The sequence below is a fragment of the Vigna umbellata genome, chromosome 8 (assembly GCF_029865625.1).
Source record: "Vigna umbellata cultivar VRB3 chromosome 8, Vumbellata_1.0, whole genome shotgun sequence".
NCBI classification, from domain to species: domain Eukaryota; kingdom Viridiplantae; phylum Streptophyta; class Magnoliopsida; order Fabales; family Fabaceae; genus Vigna; species Vigna umbellata.
The window spans coordinates 19,385,600-19,403,886 of NC_142172.1; the positions used below are offsets into that span (position 1 = coordinate 19,385,600).

The 18,287-nt window shown below is 34.4% G+C and overlaps 2 protein-coding genes across 2 annotated transcripts; one reads left to right on the plus strand and one right to left on the minus strand.

The window, feature by feature from the left end:
* The first annotated feature begins 172 nt into the window (after nt 1-172).
* On the plus strand, nt 173-10,870 carry LOC124845916 (P-loop containing nucleoside triphosphate hydrolases superfamily protein). Its single transcript, XM_047323110.2, has 7 exons — nt 173-1,000; nt 1,700-2,008; nt 3,114-3,397; nt 5,941-6,972; nt 7,813-7,981; nt 8,813-8,970; nt 10,368-10,870. Exons 1-7 carry the CDS (start codon nt 361-363, stop codon nt 10,608-10,610), a joined length of 2,835 nt encoding a protein of 944 aa, XP_047179066.2. The 5' UTR covers nt 173-360; the 3' UTR covers nt 10,611-10,870.
* Nucleotides 10,871-14,056: 3,186 nt separating this feature from the next.
* LOC124845918 (BolA-like family protein) lies at nt 14,057-17,608 on the minus strand. Its single transcript, XM_047323112.2, has 3 exons — nt 17,232-17,608; nt 17,070-17,137; nt 14,057-14,405 (listed from the first exon to the last, which is right to left on the minus strand). The coding sequence occupies exons 1-3, from the start codon at nt 17,496-17,498 to the stop codon at nt 14,243-14,245; spliced, it is 498 nt and encodes a 165-aa protein (XP_047179068.1). The 5' UTR covers nt 17,499-17,608; the 3' UTR covers nt 14,057-14,242.
* Between the last annotated feature and the right edge of the window lie 679 nt (nt 17,609-18,287).

The following is an 18,287-nucleotide window of genomic DNA, read 5'->3' on the forward strand; positions in this document are numbered from 1 at the left end:
ATGGAAATAAAAAAGCTTTGGGTTGGGAAGGGAACACGTGAGCAGGAAGTAGAAGGGTTAAAGGGTGCCACGTGAGGCCACAAAATCGTAGGAGCCAATGAAAGAAGGAGCTGGGATCTTGAGTTTGCCCTTCTCTTACTTTTCCTTTTCACTCGTGTCACATAACTAAACAAAGAGAAAAGAAAAAAGAAAAATAAAACAAAGCCACTTTCCTTCCACGCCTCAAATGCAGTTCGCGGTTCAAATTCTCCACCATGGCATCTTCTTATTCTCGCTGCTTCTCCAAGAAAAATCTATGCTTTACAGTACTAATTCCTGAATGAGTCAAGTTAGTAATACCATGGTTCTTGAATTGCAGTAATGGAAATTGCGCTCACTTGCTTCTTCTGTGGCAGAGTCCCACCCACGCTCAAATTGGGGCCTGCTGCAACTGCAACTCCAACTCACCACTTCCCTTGTAACAATGCCTCCACCCACCTGCTTTCTTCCTTCCCCCCTTCGTTTCGACTCTATCGCCTAATTCCGAACGCTACTAACAGCACCCAACCCAAGGTTTCCACCAACTCTAAAACCAGAAGAAGGAGAAGAAGAAGTTGCGAGACTCAGGTGGTGGTGGAGGAGGCTGCTGCTGTCCATCACAACGGAGACCCAATTGGGAAGAAGGATCTCGGGAAGAGTGTTATGAGATGGATTCGCGACAGCATGAGGGCCATGTCGTCTGATTTAGCTGCGGCGGAGATGCTGGGAGAGATGGAGTTGTGGGAGCGCATGGGACCGGGTCTCCCTTTTATTATGCAGGCACAGCCCTATCTCAATGCGGTTCCTATGCCCATTGGCCTTGAAGGTGTTTGCTTGAAGGCCTGCACGCACTACCCCACTCTGTTCGACCATTTTCAGAGGGAGCTTCGCGCTGTTCTCCAAGACCTGCAGAACGACAACTCCATTCAGGACTGGCGGGACACCAAGTCTTGGAAACTGCTTAAGCAGCTCGCCAATTCAGGTTTCTCTTTATTTCTCCTGACCTAAACACTTACTAATCTAAATTAATTTACTATATTATGCATTCGGTGCTCCCACTGCCTGAGCCAACTGTGTTGAGAAAATCAATTCAAATTTCTAATGTGAATTCAAGATGTAATAAGTTGACAAGTGAAAGGTTGCAACTGTTGCTACAATTTATGAAGGGGTGACTCTTGGAATTTTGAGAAACAATTACTTGTTGCTTATTCAGAGTCTCTTTAAGTCATTCACTACTCTGTAAACAGAGGTTATTGGGATGAGAATAACCTTCAACCTGAAGAATGGGTTACTCTGACTGAGAGCGGTCGTGTAGTGGAGAGAATTCTTTCGTCGAGAAAACTTGTAATCTTACGACATAAAAAATATGAGATACGGTCCCCATGGACAAAGTTTCAGGATCGAGCCTCGTTGATAAAAAAAAAAAAGTGGTTAGGAGGGGAAGTCCTACTAAAGATGGTCAGTCAAGTTTCCCAACAGAGATGAGTCATCGGTGAAGTTGGTGAATATTCTATACCAATTACTTGATTACAAAATGTGTTAAGATGAAGCTTTGTATTTTCTATTTGTGGTGTCTTTGTGTGTATCTCATATCTTTGATCCGTGTTCAATGGGAGGGGATTTTTCTATCAGTTTCTTTTAACTCAAGAAATGGTCTTAGTGTCTAATGGTTCATTTACAGCTCAGCATAGAGCAGTTGTGAGAAAGATAGAACAACCCAAGAGTGTCCAAGGCGTTTTAGGAATGGACTTGGAAAAGGTCAAAGCAATACAGCACAGGATTGATGAATTCACCAATCGCATGTCAGAACTACTCAGTGTCGAAAGGGATGCTGAATTGGAGTTTACTCAGGAGGAATTGGATGCCGTTCCTAAACCAGATGATGTTTCTGATTCTTCAAAACCTCTTGATTTCTTGGTTAGTCATAGCCAGCCTCAACAAGAACACTGCGATACCATTTGTAATTTAACTGCCATCAGTACCTCTACAGGTCTTCTCCTTTTGCTCTTTTCTTTTCACTTATTCAGACAAATCATGATATTGCATTGACCTTCCTTCTAAAATTTAGTCTTTCCTTTATGTGTTTGTGTGCTATATAACAAGTTGAACTGTTCACATGCTAATGAGTTATATGATCTAATGTAGTAAACTACAGGAAATTCATTAATATTTTAGATATGGACTATATAAAACATCTTGGTGAAACATACTCGCAGTCTGTTTTCCAATCAATTCAGTTATTGAGATATATCTCCATTTTCTTTTGTTCATTTTGAGGAAGCCTCATAAATGTACTGCATCTACTCAAGAGTCAGATATTTGTTGATTTTATTGATGTTTATGCTTATTGTACCCAATTGTTTTTAATGGAAAATCAGTCTAAGCCGTTTCTCTCTTTCAAATGTTTTTGTCATGAAATAAAGACTCAATTCGGTTTTCCAATTTGTTCTTTGTAAAGTGATCATGCTTGCCAACATTTGTCTTAGTTCGTTAAAACATTTAGAGATTATCCTGAAATTCTTCTCCAATCATTATGTGATCATGCCTGTAACCAGGGTGGCCAAATGCAGAATGTTGATATGTTTACTAAATCACTTGAGCATGCTTTATTTACTGCATCTAATATTGGGTGAAAGTATATATTACTGAGGTTAGAAAGTAGATACACGTGGAAGGTAGAATGATAAACACCCAAACACTTAGGAAACCCAACCTCAAAAGCTAGCTATTAAGGAGATAGAATCAAACACTTAAATACTCTGCCAAACATCCCATACTTGATTTGGGACTTAGGTACTCCATACTCAAATCCCAATCCCAATCATAGATTTAGACCTAGATGAACCTTTACTCATCTTGGTTTAGAATGTAAATCATAAGTATGTGTGGTCTTTTCAATCACTTGGATGTCTATACTCTAAGTTAAAAACCCAAAGAAAATCAATAAGCTATATTTAAATGTCTAAATGATGCATAAGCATTTCGTCTTAACTGATGGGGTGCATGCATAGGATGCTAGTTATATCAATTTAGTCTTTGTAACTTGTACTTAAATCCAGTCTGCCTGCTATGGTCATAATTCATTTTGTAAACAGGACTGGGGGGAATGCATCTGGTTTTATTCAAGGTTGAAGGGAACCACCGGTTACCACCTACTGCTCTTTCACCCGGAGACATGGTTTGTGTAAGAACATACGACAGCAGGGGTGCAATTACAACTTCTTGCATACAAGGATTTGTGAACAGTTTTGGAGATGATGGCTATAGTATTACAGTTGCTTTAGAGTCACGCCATGGTGACCCTACGTTCTCTAAACTATTTGGGAAGAATGTGCGCATTGACCGTATTCAAGGACTGGCTGATACACTTACCTACGAGGTATTGCAATCTATTTTTTGATTTCTTGGATGAGTGTTGTTAACAACACACTCTCTCTTTCTAACACATTTCTAATGTTAGTTAAAATTTACTGAAAAGTACAAAATCATGGGATGAGAGGGACTCATTATTTATTTTCCAATAATATTTTGTCTTCAAAAGAGCATGTTGCTAGCATTTTTTATTGTGTTTACCCAAAAATTTTGTGGCTCTGAGAAACATTTGTGAAAAAATTGCGAAAGGGTGCAATGATTTCTATGAAATCTGAAGCTAAGAAATTTTGAGTAGAGATCCAAATCAAGGTGTAATGAGTGTCTACTATTTGTGTTTAGTCAAGTACAATAAAATAAAATCATCGATATCTAAAGACAAAAAAAATATGGTCAACTATTAATTAGTTAATTCAACTATTTTTATTAGGAAGGTGAACAAATCCAATAATTAGGAACATATTTACTATATAAACTGTCAATATGCATCTTCCTTTTCGTAATCCTAGTCCACAACTTCTTTACTACTAGAAAGTTGATGTTAAATCTTGACAGTTGACAATATAGAAAGATTATCACCCCTTACCACTTTTATCATAATGACTTTGCTCTCTTATATGCTTGGTAGAGCTGTCAAAATGAGCTATTCAGCGACTCGGCCCACCACGGGTTGGCTACTTAGTGAATCAACCCAACCCAGCTCACTTATTAGTGAGTTCAAGAAATTTGAACCCAGTCTGACCCACGGTCGGTGGGTTAAACAAGTTACTCACTTAACATTGTTTTTAATATGTAACTAAAATCAAAAAGTCCAAGTCTTTTCTAAAATTTTGTTTATTCTCATTTTTTATGATAAATAAATCATTCATCCCAAAATTTGTCATGGGCTTGGGCCTCTCTCCCCCAAAATTAAAAAAAGAAAAATTGCTTGTGTTTTGGGCTGGATTTTTAAGTTAGAGCAAAGTGGATTTTCTTTTATGTTTGAGTTGATGAGTTAACCTCGTTCACGACGAGTTCAACCCGGATGAGCTAGGTTCTTAGTGGACTGAGTCCATTTTTGGTCCAAACTGGAATTTGCCAATTTTTTTAACCTTACCCAGCTCGAATATGTGGTGGGTCGGGTTGGCTCACGGGTTTTAATCCATTTTGACAAATCTGCTGCTTGGCTAGCTGTGGAAGTTAGTTGGTTCAAAATTTCTTATTTATATTATGTAGGTATTCCCCAAGGTTATGAAAAAAGAAACATGTATGTCTCGTTGTATTTAAGAAATTCTATGATCTACTTAATTTAAATCTTTGATTTATTATAGCTGTCTTCTCTGCCTTGCCAAGGTGCTCTAGGGGTTAAGGAATTGCTGATGTTATGTATGAATAATATTTATATATTCTGCTCTAATGATTATATGTTGATCACTCATCATACATTAGCATCTATTGAACTGTGATAGAAACAATAAGGATTGAACGGAAAAATTGTAGTGGACTTAGTGTTGTCATATTTCTGTTAATAATTGGGAAGCGTGATTTGGTGATAAGATGCAAAACGACAGTGTATGTAGTCTTAAGCCATGTTTAAAAAGTGTGCATTTCTTTTTCTGAAGAATAGTCATTCATTACTTCAAAGTTTTAAGTTGCTCATCAACTGCATTTGATCCGGAAACATATATACTTTTAGTCATGAAATAATTTGTAAATGATGCTGTTCGTTACTTACTATCCTTCAGTTACTTCTGTTAGAAGAGTGCATGAAAAAATCTTGATGTCTTGGAGTAATTTGAAATATCTTAGATTATCTCTTGAGATTAGTTTTCATATTTGCTTATATTTTCATCATTTATTTCCCCATTTAATCCAGATTATGAGTCTAGTATTAATATAGATGAGGCTCAATGTTAAATGTTGTGTGACATTATGCCATATAAAATCAATATTGATTTCAGAATATTCTATTTCTTTTCTCTCCTTGTCTTCCCTCAACACCTAAAGTTCTATAATTTCAACAACTTTATTTTATAGTGGATAGTTTGTTGGTGGCATTGCTGTCTTATTTCTTTTTATTTGTTTTGCATGACCCTAGTCTGTTAATAAAGCATAGGTCAGCACCTTATTTTTTAACTTTTGCTATATTTCCTTTGCCTTCGAGGGTGAAAAATAGTACTAATTGTCCTTAGTGAACTTATTTCTTCAGTGCTCTTGTGGTCTATGAAAGTGAATAACTTAACTATTATATGTTGATAAAGTGAATACGTAGTAATAAATTCAATTACCATTTTGAGTTGTGTGGTAAAACATGTCGTGTGGTTACAACATTCTGCCACTTGCTATGGAAAGGTCAGGCATTGTGAAATTTTTAAACGAGTTAACTACCCAGCACCTACTTATTCTGCCAAAAAGAAATTTTACATTCTGGTGATCTCAGCTTTGTACAAACTAATATAATTAAGATAATTCACAGTGATGGTTCTGGTTTTTAATTTCATTACAATTGTAGTGCTTAATTCACTTAATTTATGTGTAAATACACATAATTTATAAAGCTTTTGACTTTATCAGCGGAACTGTGAAGCTCTAATGCTGCTTCAGAAGAATGGTTTGCGTAAGAAGAATCCTTCAATTTCTGTTGTTGCTACTCTGTTTGGAGATGGGGAAGATGTTGCATGGCTAGAGAAGAATAATTTTGCTGACTGGGCAGAAGAAAAATCTTATAGAATTTTAGGAAGTGACAACTTTGATGATTCTCAAGGGAGAGCAATTGCACTGGGTTTGAATAAAAAGAGGCCTGTGTTAGTTATCCAAGGCCCTCCCGGTACAGGCAAGACTGGTTTGCTCAAGCATCTTATAGCATGTGCTGTTCAGCAAGGTGAACGGGTTCTTGTTACAGCACCTACTAATGCAGCTGTAGATAACATGGTTGAAAAACTTTCTAATGTCAGATTAAATGTTGTGCGGGTTGGAAATCCAGCCCGGATATCAAAAACAGTGGCATCGAAGTCTTTGGAAGAAATTGTAAATGCTAAGCTTGCAAGTTTTCGAGAAGAATATGAGAGAAAGAAGTCAGATTTAAGAAAAGATCTAAGACATTGTTTAAGGGATGATTCACTAGCTGCGGGCATACGGCAACTTCTGAAGCAGCTGGGAAGGTCACTGAAGAAAAAGGAAAAGCAGATAGTAAATGAAGTTCTATCCAGTGCTCAGGTTGTGCTTGCCACTAATACTGGAGCGGCTGACCCTTTGATTCGAAGACTAGATACTTTTGACTTGGTCGTCATAGATGAAGCTGGACAGGCAATTGAACCCTCTTGCTGGATTCCTATATTGCAAGGTAAGCGGTGTATTCTTGCTGGTGATCAATGCCAACTTGCTCCTGTCATACTATCTAGAAAGGCCTTGGAAGGTGGTCTGAGAATATCTCTATTGGAAAGAGCTGCAACTTTACATGAAGGGATTCTCACCACTAGGTTAACTACACAATACCGAATGAATGATGCTATTTCTAGTTGGGCTTCGAAGGAGATGTACGGAGGATTGTTGAAGTCCTCTGATACTGTATCTTCTCATCTTCTTGTAGACTCTCCTTTCGTCAAGGTAGTATGCCCATCAATGATATCTCCATCTTCATTGAAGTGAAGGTTTTTTTTTTCATATCTTGGTCTTTAATTTCTAGAGATGCTACTCAAAATCTTTCAAGTGATTTTTGAACATTCTACAAAACAAATCTTTCTAGACAGGATCATGTTTTTCTTTGATATTGATACCCTGTCACTGTTGATAAAGGAGCGAAAGAATCTTTGTTGAATAGCAACAAGCTTCAAATTTGATTCAACGTAGTACAGCCTAAAAAGGGAAATACTAGATGACAATGCTCCTGAGAAATTAAAGACCGTGGACTCTCCTAAATGCGTTACATTACGCTGTTTAACTACCAGATACTTAGATCCAATGCAAGGGTCATAATCATGGTCTTAAATTTAAAACCTTGGTCTTATAAGAAACCCTCACTGGAGCATGCTAATGTGACAAAAAAGGGTCTTAGATAAGACTTTGGATCATAATAATAAAAGATTATTTTTTACTTACGCATAGGTTGTACTTGTATTAAAGTGTAAATAAAAAAGTGTACAGACCTTTTGCATCAGAGTAAAACTTGTCAGATCTTTAAGAGTGATGTGTCATTGTGGAAACCCACATAAATTAAAATAAAACCTTATGATGTGACCCTTGTATTGAAGATGACCTCGATAGACGATATAATGCTACAAATGCTCAAAAGACAACTTTTCATGAAAGAGATTTGTCAAGAATTACTGTATGAATGTAGCAAATGAAATATCAGCTTCTTGTTTGTTGCAATTTTATGGACTGTTTTACTTTTGCCATATTTTGCTTATTAAATGGATGGAAAGTTTGACTTTGCTGTTGTTGCAGCCTACCTGGATAACACAATGCCCACTACTATTGTTAGATACCAGAATGCCATATGGAAGTCTGTCAGTTGGTTGCGAAGAGCATCTAGATCCAGCTGGAACAGGCTCACTTTATAATGAAGGAGAAGCTGAGATAGTTTTGCAGCATGTCTTTTCCTTAATTTATTCTGGTAATGACATTTGACTAAGGTTTAAATTTTGGCAATAGCTTATAATATAAAACATTTCCCCTTGTGAATGTTTTACGATTAACGAAGAAATTGCAAGAACAAAACACAATGATTAAGATTGAAAGATGACAGGCGGGCAATAAATGGTATTTTGGTCACTACCCCGACGCCCAACTACTATAGTGAATGGACCTTTAACATTAGATCAATGTGGTCTATTCCTAAAGGTGTTTTCGTCCATACCTTGGTGCATGAGTCTGTTCTCTTCATAGACCAAAATCTACTGTTACAAACAGATAATTAATTCATTCCTCGACATCTTCTAAAATTAACCGTCTTGCCAAGTAGCAGATGTCAAAATTTAGGTTTTCACACTATAATTAAGAATGTATAGAAAGAGTAGAAAAAATAGTGTCAGCGTCTCTCTACTGCTTCCAAACCTCATTAATATTTAAAGCATATTATATTTAATCCAAGAAAAAGGATATTACTGCATTTTATTTTATGCCATCATACTTCGCCATGCACTCAGGCTTTCAAATTTTGAAACCTTATTTTCTGTTTTTCTGACGTAAGATTTTCTTTTTAATTTGAATCTAAAATGTGGCGTTCACCTAACCGCTATGCTATTGTAGTGCAATCCTCCCCTTAATATTTGAGCATAGTATTTTCAATTCAAGGAAAAAGAAAATGATATTACTGCATATCACTTTTTGTTATCATATTTTAGCAAAGTAAGTTGTCTTTCACATTTTTGAAATCTTTTGATTCAACTTATGTCATTTGTGTTTGCTGATGTAAGTTCCGTGTTAATTTGAACCGGAAATGCAGGTGTTAGCCCAGCTGCTATTGCAGTGCAATCTCCCTATGTTGCTCAAGTACAACTTTTGAGGGACAGGCTGGATGAGTTTCCAGAAGCCGCAGGCACAGAGGTTGCAACCATTGACAGTTTTCAAGGTCGGGAAGCTGATGCGGTAATTTTATCGATGGTATGATCCAAATCCAATTTTTAATCCATCATTTCAACAATGTTTTGGTTAACAAATAAAAATAAGTTATTACTTAATGAAAAATCAAAAGAAAATTTGCCCTTACCTCTCTTAAGGTCTTCTTAAATGACAATTATATCCTTTCTAGTTTTAAAAGAAAAACCATTCCCTATACAATACCACATTTGTTTCTTTTTAAGTATCATGTAAGTTTTTTGTTCACATACCAAGAAATACAACAAATTTTTTCCTAAAATAATTATGAAGTTCTTAATTTAGCCTTTTCATTTATATTATACAATAAATGCAATTGAGTTGTTTTTCATTTCCACTATTATGATAAGTATGTAAATTAATTAAAAGTTTGATGGAAAGTAAGGATATAATTAAGGAAAATTAATTAATCTTGAACTTAAAACACACACAATCGGGGACTTGGAAAAAATGGAGTAATAAAGGAGTATATGTGTCACTTTATTAAAATCACATTACAGAGTAAATGCCTATCTAAGGGAAAAAACTTACATACGGTACCTACAGTACTGTTGGTGCTATTCTTCAATCATATTCAGAGGTTTACTCTGGCAATATGTAATGCATTTGATAAAAAAACATATTACCAAGGTGAAACTTTAAATATAATTGAGGAGCACTTGTACAAATTAAAGGGGTTGTGAGTATCATTTAAAGACTTTAAGAGGTAGTGCAATTTTCCCAAAAATAAATGTTTGGAAAGTGTCAATAAACATGTGAAAGTTAAATTATGATCACAATACACCATTTAGAGTAGGATGAAGCCAGTTGAAAGAAGTTCCTTACATCCTATTCCTATTGAAGATTTCATCATATAACCTCTTTTCAATAACTGAAGTTTGGTCATCTTAGTTTATTTTAGTCATTACATTAAAAGAATGGTTTTTATTTCTCTTGTGCTTCCTTATGCAAGAGGTTTTTGGGTTTGAGACCCAATAGAATTTTTTTATTTTTACTTTTATTAAAAGATAGTGATAACAAGGATCAAACATTTTTAATCACTTGGTCCATAGAACCTCGATTCTGTCATTAACCACCATCCTATGAAGGCTTTATGTAAACTCACTCCTTAAACGTTGATACTGTCACTGTATTCATTCCATAATGTCCTATTCTAATCACTATCTCGTTTAACTTGTTCATAAATAACTTCTACATATGATGTTATGTAAAGTTATTCTTTAATGTTTGTTGACACTTAGTTGCTACTACCAGTTTACTATTGAACCTTCAAATCTTGAGATACGTGATCCATGTAAGAGATTCTAAATTTGAAAAACAATTTGATTATGATCTTCCACATGAACTGACATATTTGTACTTGTTTTCCCCCGTTAATAATAATAATAATAATAATAAAATAGGTTCGATCAAACACATTGGGAGCTGTTGGATTCCTCGGGGATAGCAGAAGAATCAACGTTGCCATCACAAGAGCACGCAAACATGTGGCTTTGGTCTGTGACAGCTCGACTATATGCCACAATACCTTCTTAGCAAGACTTCTTCGTCATATTAGACACTTTGGTAGAGTGAAGCATGCAGAACCAGGTAGTTTTGGAGGATACGGGCTTGGGATGAATCCAATATTACCTTCCATTAATTAGTGTGCAATAGTAGCATGAAACACATTTAAAAATGACCTATCAATTGCTCTATGGGCATTTAATGTTGGACGGGAGGTAGGGGTGAATAGTTTTTTTTTCTTTCTTTTTTTCTTTCGTGTCGTCAAAACTTGTATAGCTGTATAGCAATTCATAAATTCAACATTGTGTAACATATAAAGTACCGCACGAGCATGACAATTGGGAACAACTGAAACCCTGAAAATTGGAATGACATTTATAGCATGATTGATTTCACATTACAGACCTTGCTTTTCATATTGGGTGTAATTTAAAAAACTGATTGTTTTAGATTTTGTGATCTTTTACTCTGAACGTGTTTACAGGATTTGATCGATTCTAACGAACACAAAAACATGAATATGATGAAATCAATAATATAAAGTTAACCAATTAAATTAATGTAAATTATATAGTTATTTGATTTGTTTTATTTCAAATCCAAACTAAAATAATTAGGTTAGACATACAACATAGGATGATCTTCACGTTTTTCTAAATTTTAATTTGGTCATTGTATATAAAAGATAACTAAATTTTATATATGTTGTATGGATTTTGTACTTATAAGTTGAGGGGTAAGGTATTAAGATTAGCTTTGTAGAACAAGTCGTTAAGAATATCATTGTCTTAGACCTAACGATGCCAAACTATTTAACATTGTCTTAGACCGATTCAGTTCCTAAGGTGAACACTACTTTTATTTTATTTTTTAATCTAAACAAATATTCAATCCATATTCAATCTAAATTCAATTAATTGAATTAAAATTTTCAATTTAAAAATAGAAACTTTAATTTAAAATTTTCAATTTAAAAATAGAAACTTTAACGATCCATTTTAAATTAAAGTGGATTGAACTAATACGAATTTGAATATTTTTTTCATACCCCTCTTTAGCAAGGGATTGTGCTCTAATTAAAAATACCACATATTGAATTTAAGTTGAGTAAAAGTTCAAAGACCATAATATAAAATATAAATTAGGATAATTTACTTTAGGATAATGATACTTTGATAATATTGCTTGACAACATTTTGACACGGGCCACATGTCAAAATGTGACTCGTCCACATGAAAAACAAATATGAAAAATTAGAATGACGTAGAAACAGAATTGGGGACAGGGTTTCAAGTGCGGGGGTTCAATTTCACTTTTCAGAATTTGAATCTAAGGCAAGCTTAGAGAGAAAACCTAATCTTAGAGAGAGAACCCGAACTCTAGAGCGCTTCCTCCCACCCAACCTACGAGAGAAGGACTTCTCTCGCACCCACCCATTGCCGCCGGAATGTCGCCGTTTACGTTTACCACCCACACACCCATTTTCGTGCGTCTTCCCTACTGTTTATGCACCATGAGTTTTACTAAATATGACTCCTCTGCTATGAAATTCTATATAAATGGCATAATATAATTGTTTCCACATCCTTTTTAAGTTGAAAAAATGATGAAAAATAAATTAGGCACTCCAAAATGAGTGTGATCTTCGTAGTTGACATGTCTGTCCAAAACATTTGCCTCAAGTACCCACTTATTTTGCTTTTGCTACCACTGCTGTTTCTGCACCATGAGTTTTACTAAATATGATTCCTTGGCCATGAAATTCTATATATATGGCATGATAATTGTTTCCACATCACTTTTAAGTTGAAAAAATGATGAGAAATAAATTAGACACTCCAAAATGAGTGTGATCTTTGTAATTGACCTGTCTGTGCAAAATGAGTGTGATCTTTGTAATTGTTTCCACATCACTTTTAAGTTGAAAAAATGATGAGAAATAAATTAGGCACTCCAAAATGTGTCATCTTCCTAGTTGACATTCCTGTGGAAAACCTTTTCCGGAAGTACCCACTTATTTTACCTTTGCTACCACTGTTGTTTCTGCACCATGAGCTTTACTAAGTATGGTTCCTTGGTCATGGAATTCTATATATATGGCATGATAATTGTTTCCACATCACTTTTAAGTTGGAAAAATGATGAGAAATAAATTAGGCACTTCAAAATGAGTGTGATCTTCACAGTTGACCTGCTTGTGCAAAACATTTGCCTCAAGTACCCACTTATTTTGTTTTTACTACCACTGCTGTTTTTGCACCATGAGTTTTACTAAATATGATTCCTTGACCATGAAATTCAATATAAATGACATAATAATGGTTTCCACATCACTTTTAAGTTGAAAAAAATGATTAGAAATAAATTAGGCACTCCAAAATGAGTGTCATCTTCCTATTTGACCTTCTTGTGGAAAACCTTTGCCTGAAGTACCCACTTATTTTGCCTTTGCTACCACTGCTGTTTCTGTACCATGAGTTTTACTAAATATGGTTCCTTGGCCATGAAATTCTATATATATGGCATGATAATTATTTCCACATCACTTTTAAGTTGAAAAAATGATGAGAAATAAATTAGGCACTCCAAAATGAGTGTGATCTTCGTAGTTGACCTGCCTGTGCAAAACATTTGTCTGAAGTACCCACTTATTTTTCCTTTGCTACCACTGTTGTTTCTACACCATGAGTTTTACTAAATATGGTTCTTTGGCCACGAAATTCTTCATAAATGGGATAATAATTGTTTCCACATCACTTTTAAGTTGAAAATCATTACAAATAATAACTTTTTCCATTAATGTGACATTATAATTTAACATTACATTAAAATATTAAAGTAAAACTCATGGTGCAAAAACAATAGGAAAACGCACGAAGATTGGTGGGTGGGTGGATTGACGTAAACGACGACACTCTGGCGGCAATGGATGGGTGTGAGGGAATTCCTTCTCTCGTAGGTTGGGTGGGTGGGAGGAAGCGCTCTAGGATTTGGGTTCTCTCTCTAAACTTGCCTCAGTTTCAAATTCTAAAAAGTGAAAATAAACCCCACACTTAAAACCCTGTCCTCAATTCTGTTTTCACGTCATTCTAATTTTTCATATTTGTTTTCCATGTGAAACAATCACATTTTAACACGTGACCCATGTCAAAATGTTGTCAAACAATGTTGTCAAAGTATTATTATCAACAGATAAATAAAAGTAAAAAAATGATTGGTACATAAAATATTTTTACGCTATTGTTCAATTAAAATCTTCGTACATCATTAATTGACTTTTCCTATTTTTCGTGGTTCAAATAAAATTTTCATATGTTGTAAATTTATTGATTAATACAATAATATTTTTTAAAAGACATTATGAATAAATTTTAATTGATTGACGACGTAGAACTTATAGTATGAAAGTACAAAGATTTTAATCTCGACGTAATTAATTATAAGATCACGTAGTATAGTAGGAATGGACAAATATTTTTAAGGATCTAGATGTCAATAATTTTGTCCGTAAATGATATACAACAAGAGATTATTGCATTTTTTTTTATTTAACTTAATCCATGTAAAAGACCTCACCTAGGCAGATTGGCCAAGTAATTGACTGCCAAATTATAGAATGTAGAAACTCCAAGGAAGTGTGGCATTGAAAACCTGATGTTCAGTAGCATGTGAAATACTGTAATGGTAGTTTAAAATTTGGAATTCATTCCTAGAAAACAGCAATGCAAAAATCTATAAAGAGCGTGAATAAGAAGTCAAAGTATGCTCTCATTATCCTCTGTCACTTCTTGCGGCTGCTTCAGCAGGAGTGCTAGTAGTCATTTGATCAACTGCATGGACTACACTCTGAAGCTCCTCCCATATAGCTTTATAGACCATCCTTTGCCTATTAACTGCTGATTGTCCCTCAAAGGCAGTAGATACCACATCAATACTGCAACATCACAACACATATTAGGGTTATGTCCCAGCCGAGCTGTGATCAAAGTCCCAAAAGCAGCTGATGGCACAAAAATTATTGTCATGTGTTTATTAAGTGAAAAATTAATGTTAAAATACAATTATTCTTGAAAGGAACCTTTTATGTTTAGTTTTTTGCTTTATAAATTTTAAATCTTTAGTGGTTCTTTCAAGCATAATCGCATATTAACATTAACTATTCCTATAACAATCGCAAATGACAATTATTAAAGGCCAAACATGTATTTAATTAACTTAACTATTAACAAAGTTCAAATAAAATTAACAAAATTAAAGTTATTGCACTAAACCAACTATATACTCCATAAAAAACTTTCCAAAATACACAATGAGCAGCACAATTTTGACACTCTCCCAAGTTTGTAAGTGTTCTTCATTCTTAACTTGGATAATAATTCTTTCAAAGGTAATGCAGTTCATGTCTATAAGGTTGTTTTGAGTGGACACAAATGAAGTGTTAATCAAACCACTGTCTAACTTTTCCTTGATAAAGTGTTTGACTACCTCAATACATTTAGTTCTATTAAGCTGCACCGGGTTATGAGTTATTCTAATCCGCAAATTTATTATCATAATATAACCTCATATGTTCATCCCATTTTATAGTTAGTTCTTCCAATATAATATTCAGTCATAAAAGTTTGAGATATTTCTTGGGCCATTGCTTGAAATTCTACTTCAACACTTGATTTGGCTACTGCTATTTTTTGCTACCTCAATACATTTAGTTCTATTGAGCTGCACCAGATTATGAGTTATATACTAATCGCAAATTTATTATCATAATATAACCTCATATGTTCATCCCAATTTATCTTTAGGTCTTCCAATATATAATATTCAGTCATAAAAGTTTGAGATATTTCTTGGGCCATTGCTTGAAATTCTACTTCAACACTTGATTTGGCTACTACTATTTTTTGCTACCTCAATACATTTAGTTCTATTGAGCTGCACCAGATTATGAGTTATACTAATCGCAAATTTATTATCATAATATAACCTCATATGTTCATCCCAATTTATCTTTAGGTCTTCCAATATAATATCCAGTCATAAAAGTTTGAGATATTTCTTAGGCCATTGCTTGAAATTCTACTTCAACACTTGATTTGGCTACTACTATTTTTTGCTCCTCCAAGTCACAAGGTTTCCACCAAAGAAGGTGCAGTATTCAGTAGTTCTTTTATTAATGATTATTCTAAATATACTTCAATTTGGTTAGTTAAAAATCAACTAGAGTCGTTTCCTATCTAGCAAACATTTTCTAATGAAATAAAAACATAATTAGATATATCCATGTGTGTTTCATAGAGACTACTTGTCTTGCCAATTCCAACCGTTCATGGATCCAATGATATGCTTCATCAAACTTGATGCCTTCATACTCCTCAAAATAGAGCCGTATATAGCAAAAACATACATCATCATTCCCTTGCATACAATCTTCCCCATGTGTGTTTGGTTCCACACATATGTGAATGACATTGTTATTGTTAAAATAAATATTAAATTTGGGTAGAAAGTAGTTGTATTGGAAACTAATACCTGTTGTACCCATGAGTTGTACCTAGTTTTGTATCTAGGTTTCTAGTTCAGGCCTTTGATTTGTCCTCTTCTCATGGTATCAAAATTCTATAACTATAAATATGAGATCTTAGATGTATTCAAGCCCTCTAAAGTATATTTTCTCTATTATTAATCTTAAGTGTTATCACAAATAATGATAAGGATCTAAAAAAATGTCTTGCTTAACATTTCCAGATAAAAGAACCTGGTCAATTGCAATATTTCCTTGGTATTAAAGTTGTTCAGTCCAAGGTGTTTTGGTCATATCACAGAGAAAATATGCTCGAGATATTTTAGAACAACGGGAATGTTAAAAGCTAAGCTAATAGACACCAATGGATCCAAGTATTAAACTTGTACCTAATCAAGGAGAGTTGTATTTAGACCTTGGGAGATCCTTACAGTTAGGTGGTATGCTATGTTATCTCTTTGTGACTCATTTTCACACTGCCTTTATAAACTTTTAAACTTTCCCTGTTAAGACCATAGGAATGCAGACATGTGGATCCAAACATACATTAAGAATGCTTTTGGCAAAACCTTGTTCACAAAGATAAAAGAAAAACTCAAATTGTTAGGTATTCTGATGTTGACCGGTACAAGGTTGCTTGTATAGTTGTATTTAAATTTGAACCTTACCCAACTCGTGATGCAACTCAACAAGAGATATTCGTGTAGTTTAGTCATGAAAATGGAGGTATCCGCCAATAGGCCTGGGAGTACAGCTCAATAGTCAAGACCATTCAGGGGTGTGAGTGAGAGGAGTAAAGTGTATATATTTTTGTTTGCAACAATATATGTTGTGTTATCCAGTCTGTGGACTTTCTCTGGTGTTCAGCTCATGGTCTATTTTAAGAGTTTGCATTTCTGATAGGGGTTAGGGAGGTTTACTAGTTTATTGCCTTTTGAGGTTCTTAAAGCACTTTATTGCATTTCAGTTTCTATGTTTTAGAGGATATCTAATCCCTTCCAAAAAATATATGATTAACAGACTAAATTAAATTCTGAGACACAAAATTTCAATTCATGGGTTGAAAGAAAATTTCACCTAACATGCCGACCATCGCCATAAGCATCCTTCACGGTGACAGATTCTGCATTGAGTTGTTCCTTTATCTGTTGGGGAAAATGAAATTTAATAAAAGATGTGTAAGAAAATATTGTTGTGTATGGACCAAATATCTTGTTAATTATGCGTGGGAAAGAATACCTTGTTGTGCATGGACTGAATAAGAGGCAAGTCGACGGAGCCAGCGTCATTGACATGGGTGGCTCGTGAGGTGAAGTTGCGAAGAGAACTGGAGGGGAATAGGTTGACGGGTGCAAGAAGTGGAATATTGCAAAGGAGGGATTGTGAAGCAGATGAGGAAGTGAGAGCAGTGGGCGAGAGAATGGTTTTGTAGGGTTTAACGAGAAGTGGAAGAGCTTGGCGCAGAAAGCTGGTATTGGCTGAGAGCGAGAACACCTGAGACCGCATCTTTATGGTATCTCCGATCTCCTCTGCGCTGGTTTTCCTTCTTCTTGGAAATGGATGGGAATAGATAAACCACGCGGTGCCCTTCCTTTCCTCTCAATGGCAAAAATATCCATCCTCCCTGTCAGTGAATATTTTAAATAGGTAGCCATTTAGATAATGGTAACATATTATTTAGTATCTGTTTATTATTTAATAACAGTTTATAAATAAAATAAATTGAGTGTTGGTTGGTACAGTAGAATCACTATTCATTACTCACGACAAATTAAAAAATTAAAAAATTAAAATTAAAATTTAATTAATTAAAAATAAAATTAATTTATATTTTATTAAATTTAATTTACACTTAATTTAATTTATATTATATATATATATTATTTTATTTTAAAAATAGGATCTAACTGACAAAAATAATAATTACGTGACTTTCAACAAAAAACGACAATAGCCAGAATGATTAAATTTTTTTTATGGATTAAAATGTTATTTTAATTTTTTTTTCTTTTATCTTTTCAATTACTTTAGTTTTAAGGCAATTGATTCCTGTACCAATTACGTTCCAACCACATTGTTATATGTCTTTTCAAAGTCAATTTTCAGTAACCACAATTTTTCTTTCATTTAGGTTGTGGATAATTTCTTAAAAAATTATTGCATCATGGGATGTTCTCGGAAAAACAAAAACAACTTTTACAAGACTCACTGAGTAATACCTCTCCGAATATTTCGTAATATCACAAACTTATGGGTCTTGCATATTTTTTAAGCAGACAATTAACATTAGAGAGT

Excerpts from the sequence above, each read along its gene's own strand:
- LOC124845916 (XM_047323110.2), top strand. The coding sequence starts at position 361 with ATGGAAATTGCGCTCACTTGCTTCTTCTGTGGCAGAGTCCCACCCACG. Across the intron at positions 6,973-7,812 it reads TAGACTCTCCTTTCGTCAAG|CCTACCTGGATAACACAATG; the intron begins GTAGTATGCCCA and ends CTGTTGTTGCAG. Across the intron at positions 8,971-10,367 it reads ATGCGGTAATTTTATCGATG|GTTCGATCAAACACATTGGG; the intron begins GTATGATCCAAA and ends ATAATAAAATAG.
- LOC124845918 (XM_047323112.2), bottom strand. The coding sequence starts at position 17,498 with ATGCGGTCTCAGGTGTTCTCGCTCTCAGCCAATACCAGCTTTCTGCGC. Across the intron at positions 17,138-17,231 it reads TTCAGTCCATGCACAACAAG|ATAAAGGAACAACTCAATGC; the intron begins GTATTCTTTCCC and ends TTTCCCCAACAG. Across the intron at positions 14,406-17,069 it reads GGCGATGGTCGGCATGTTAG|TATTGATGTGGTATCTACTG; the intron begins GTGAAATTTTCT and ends GTGATGTTGCAG.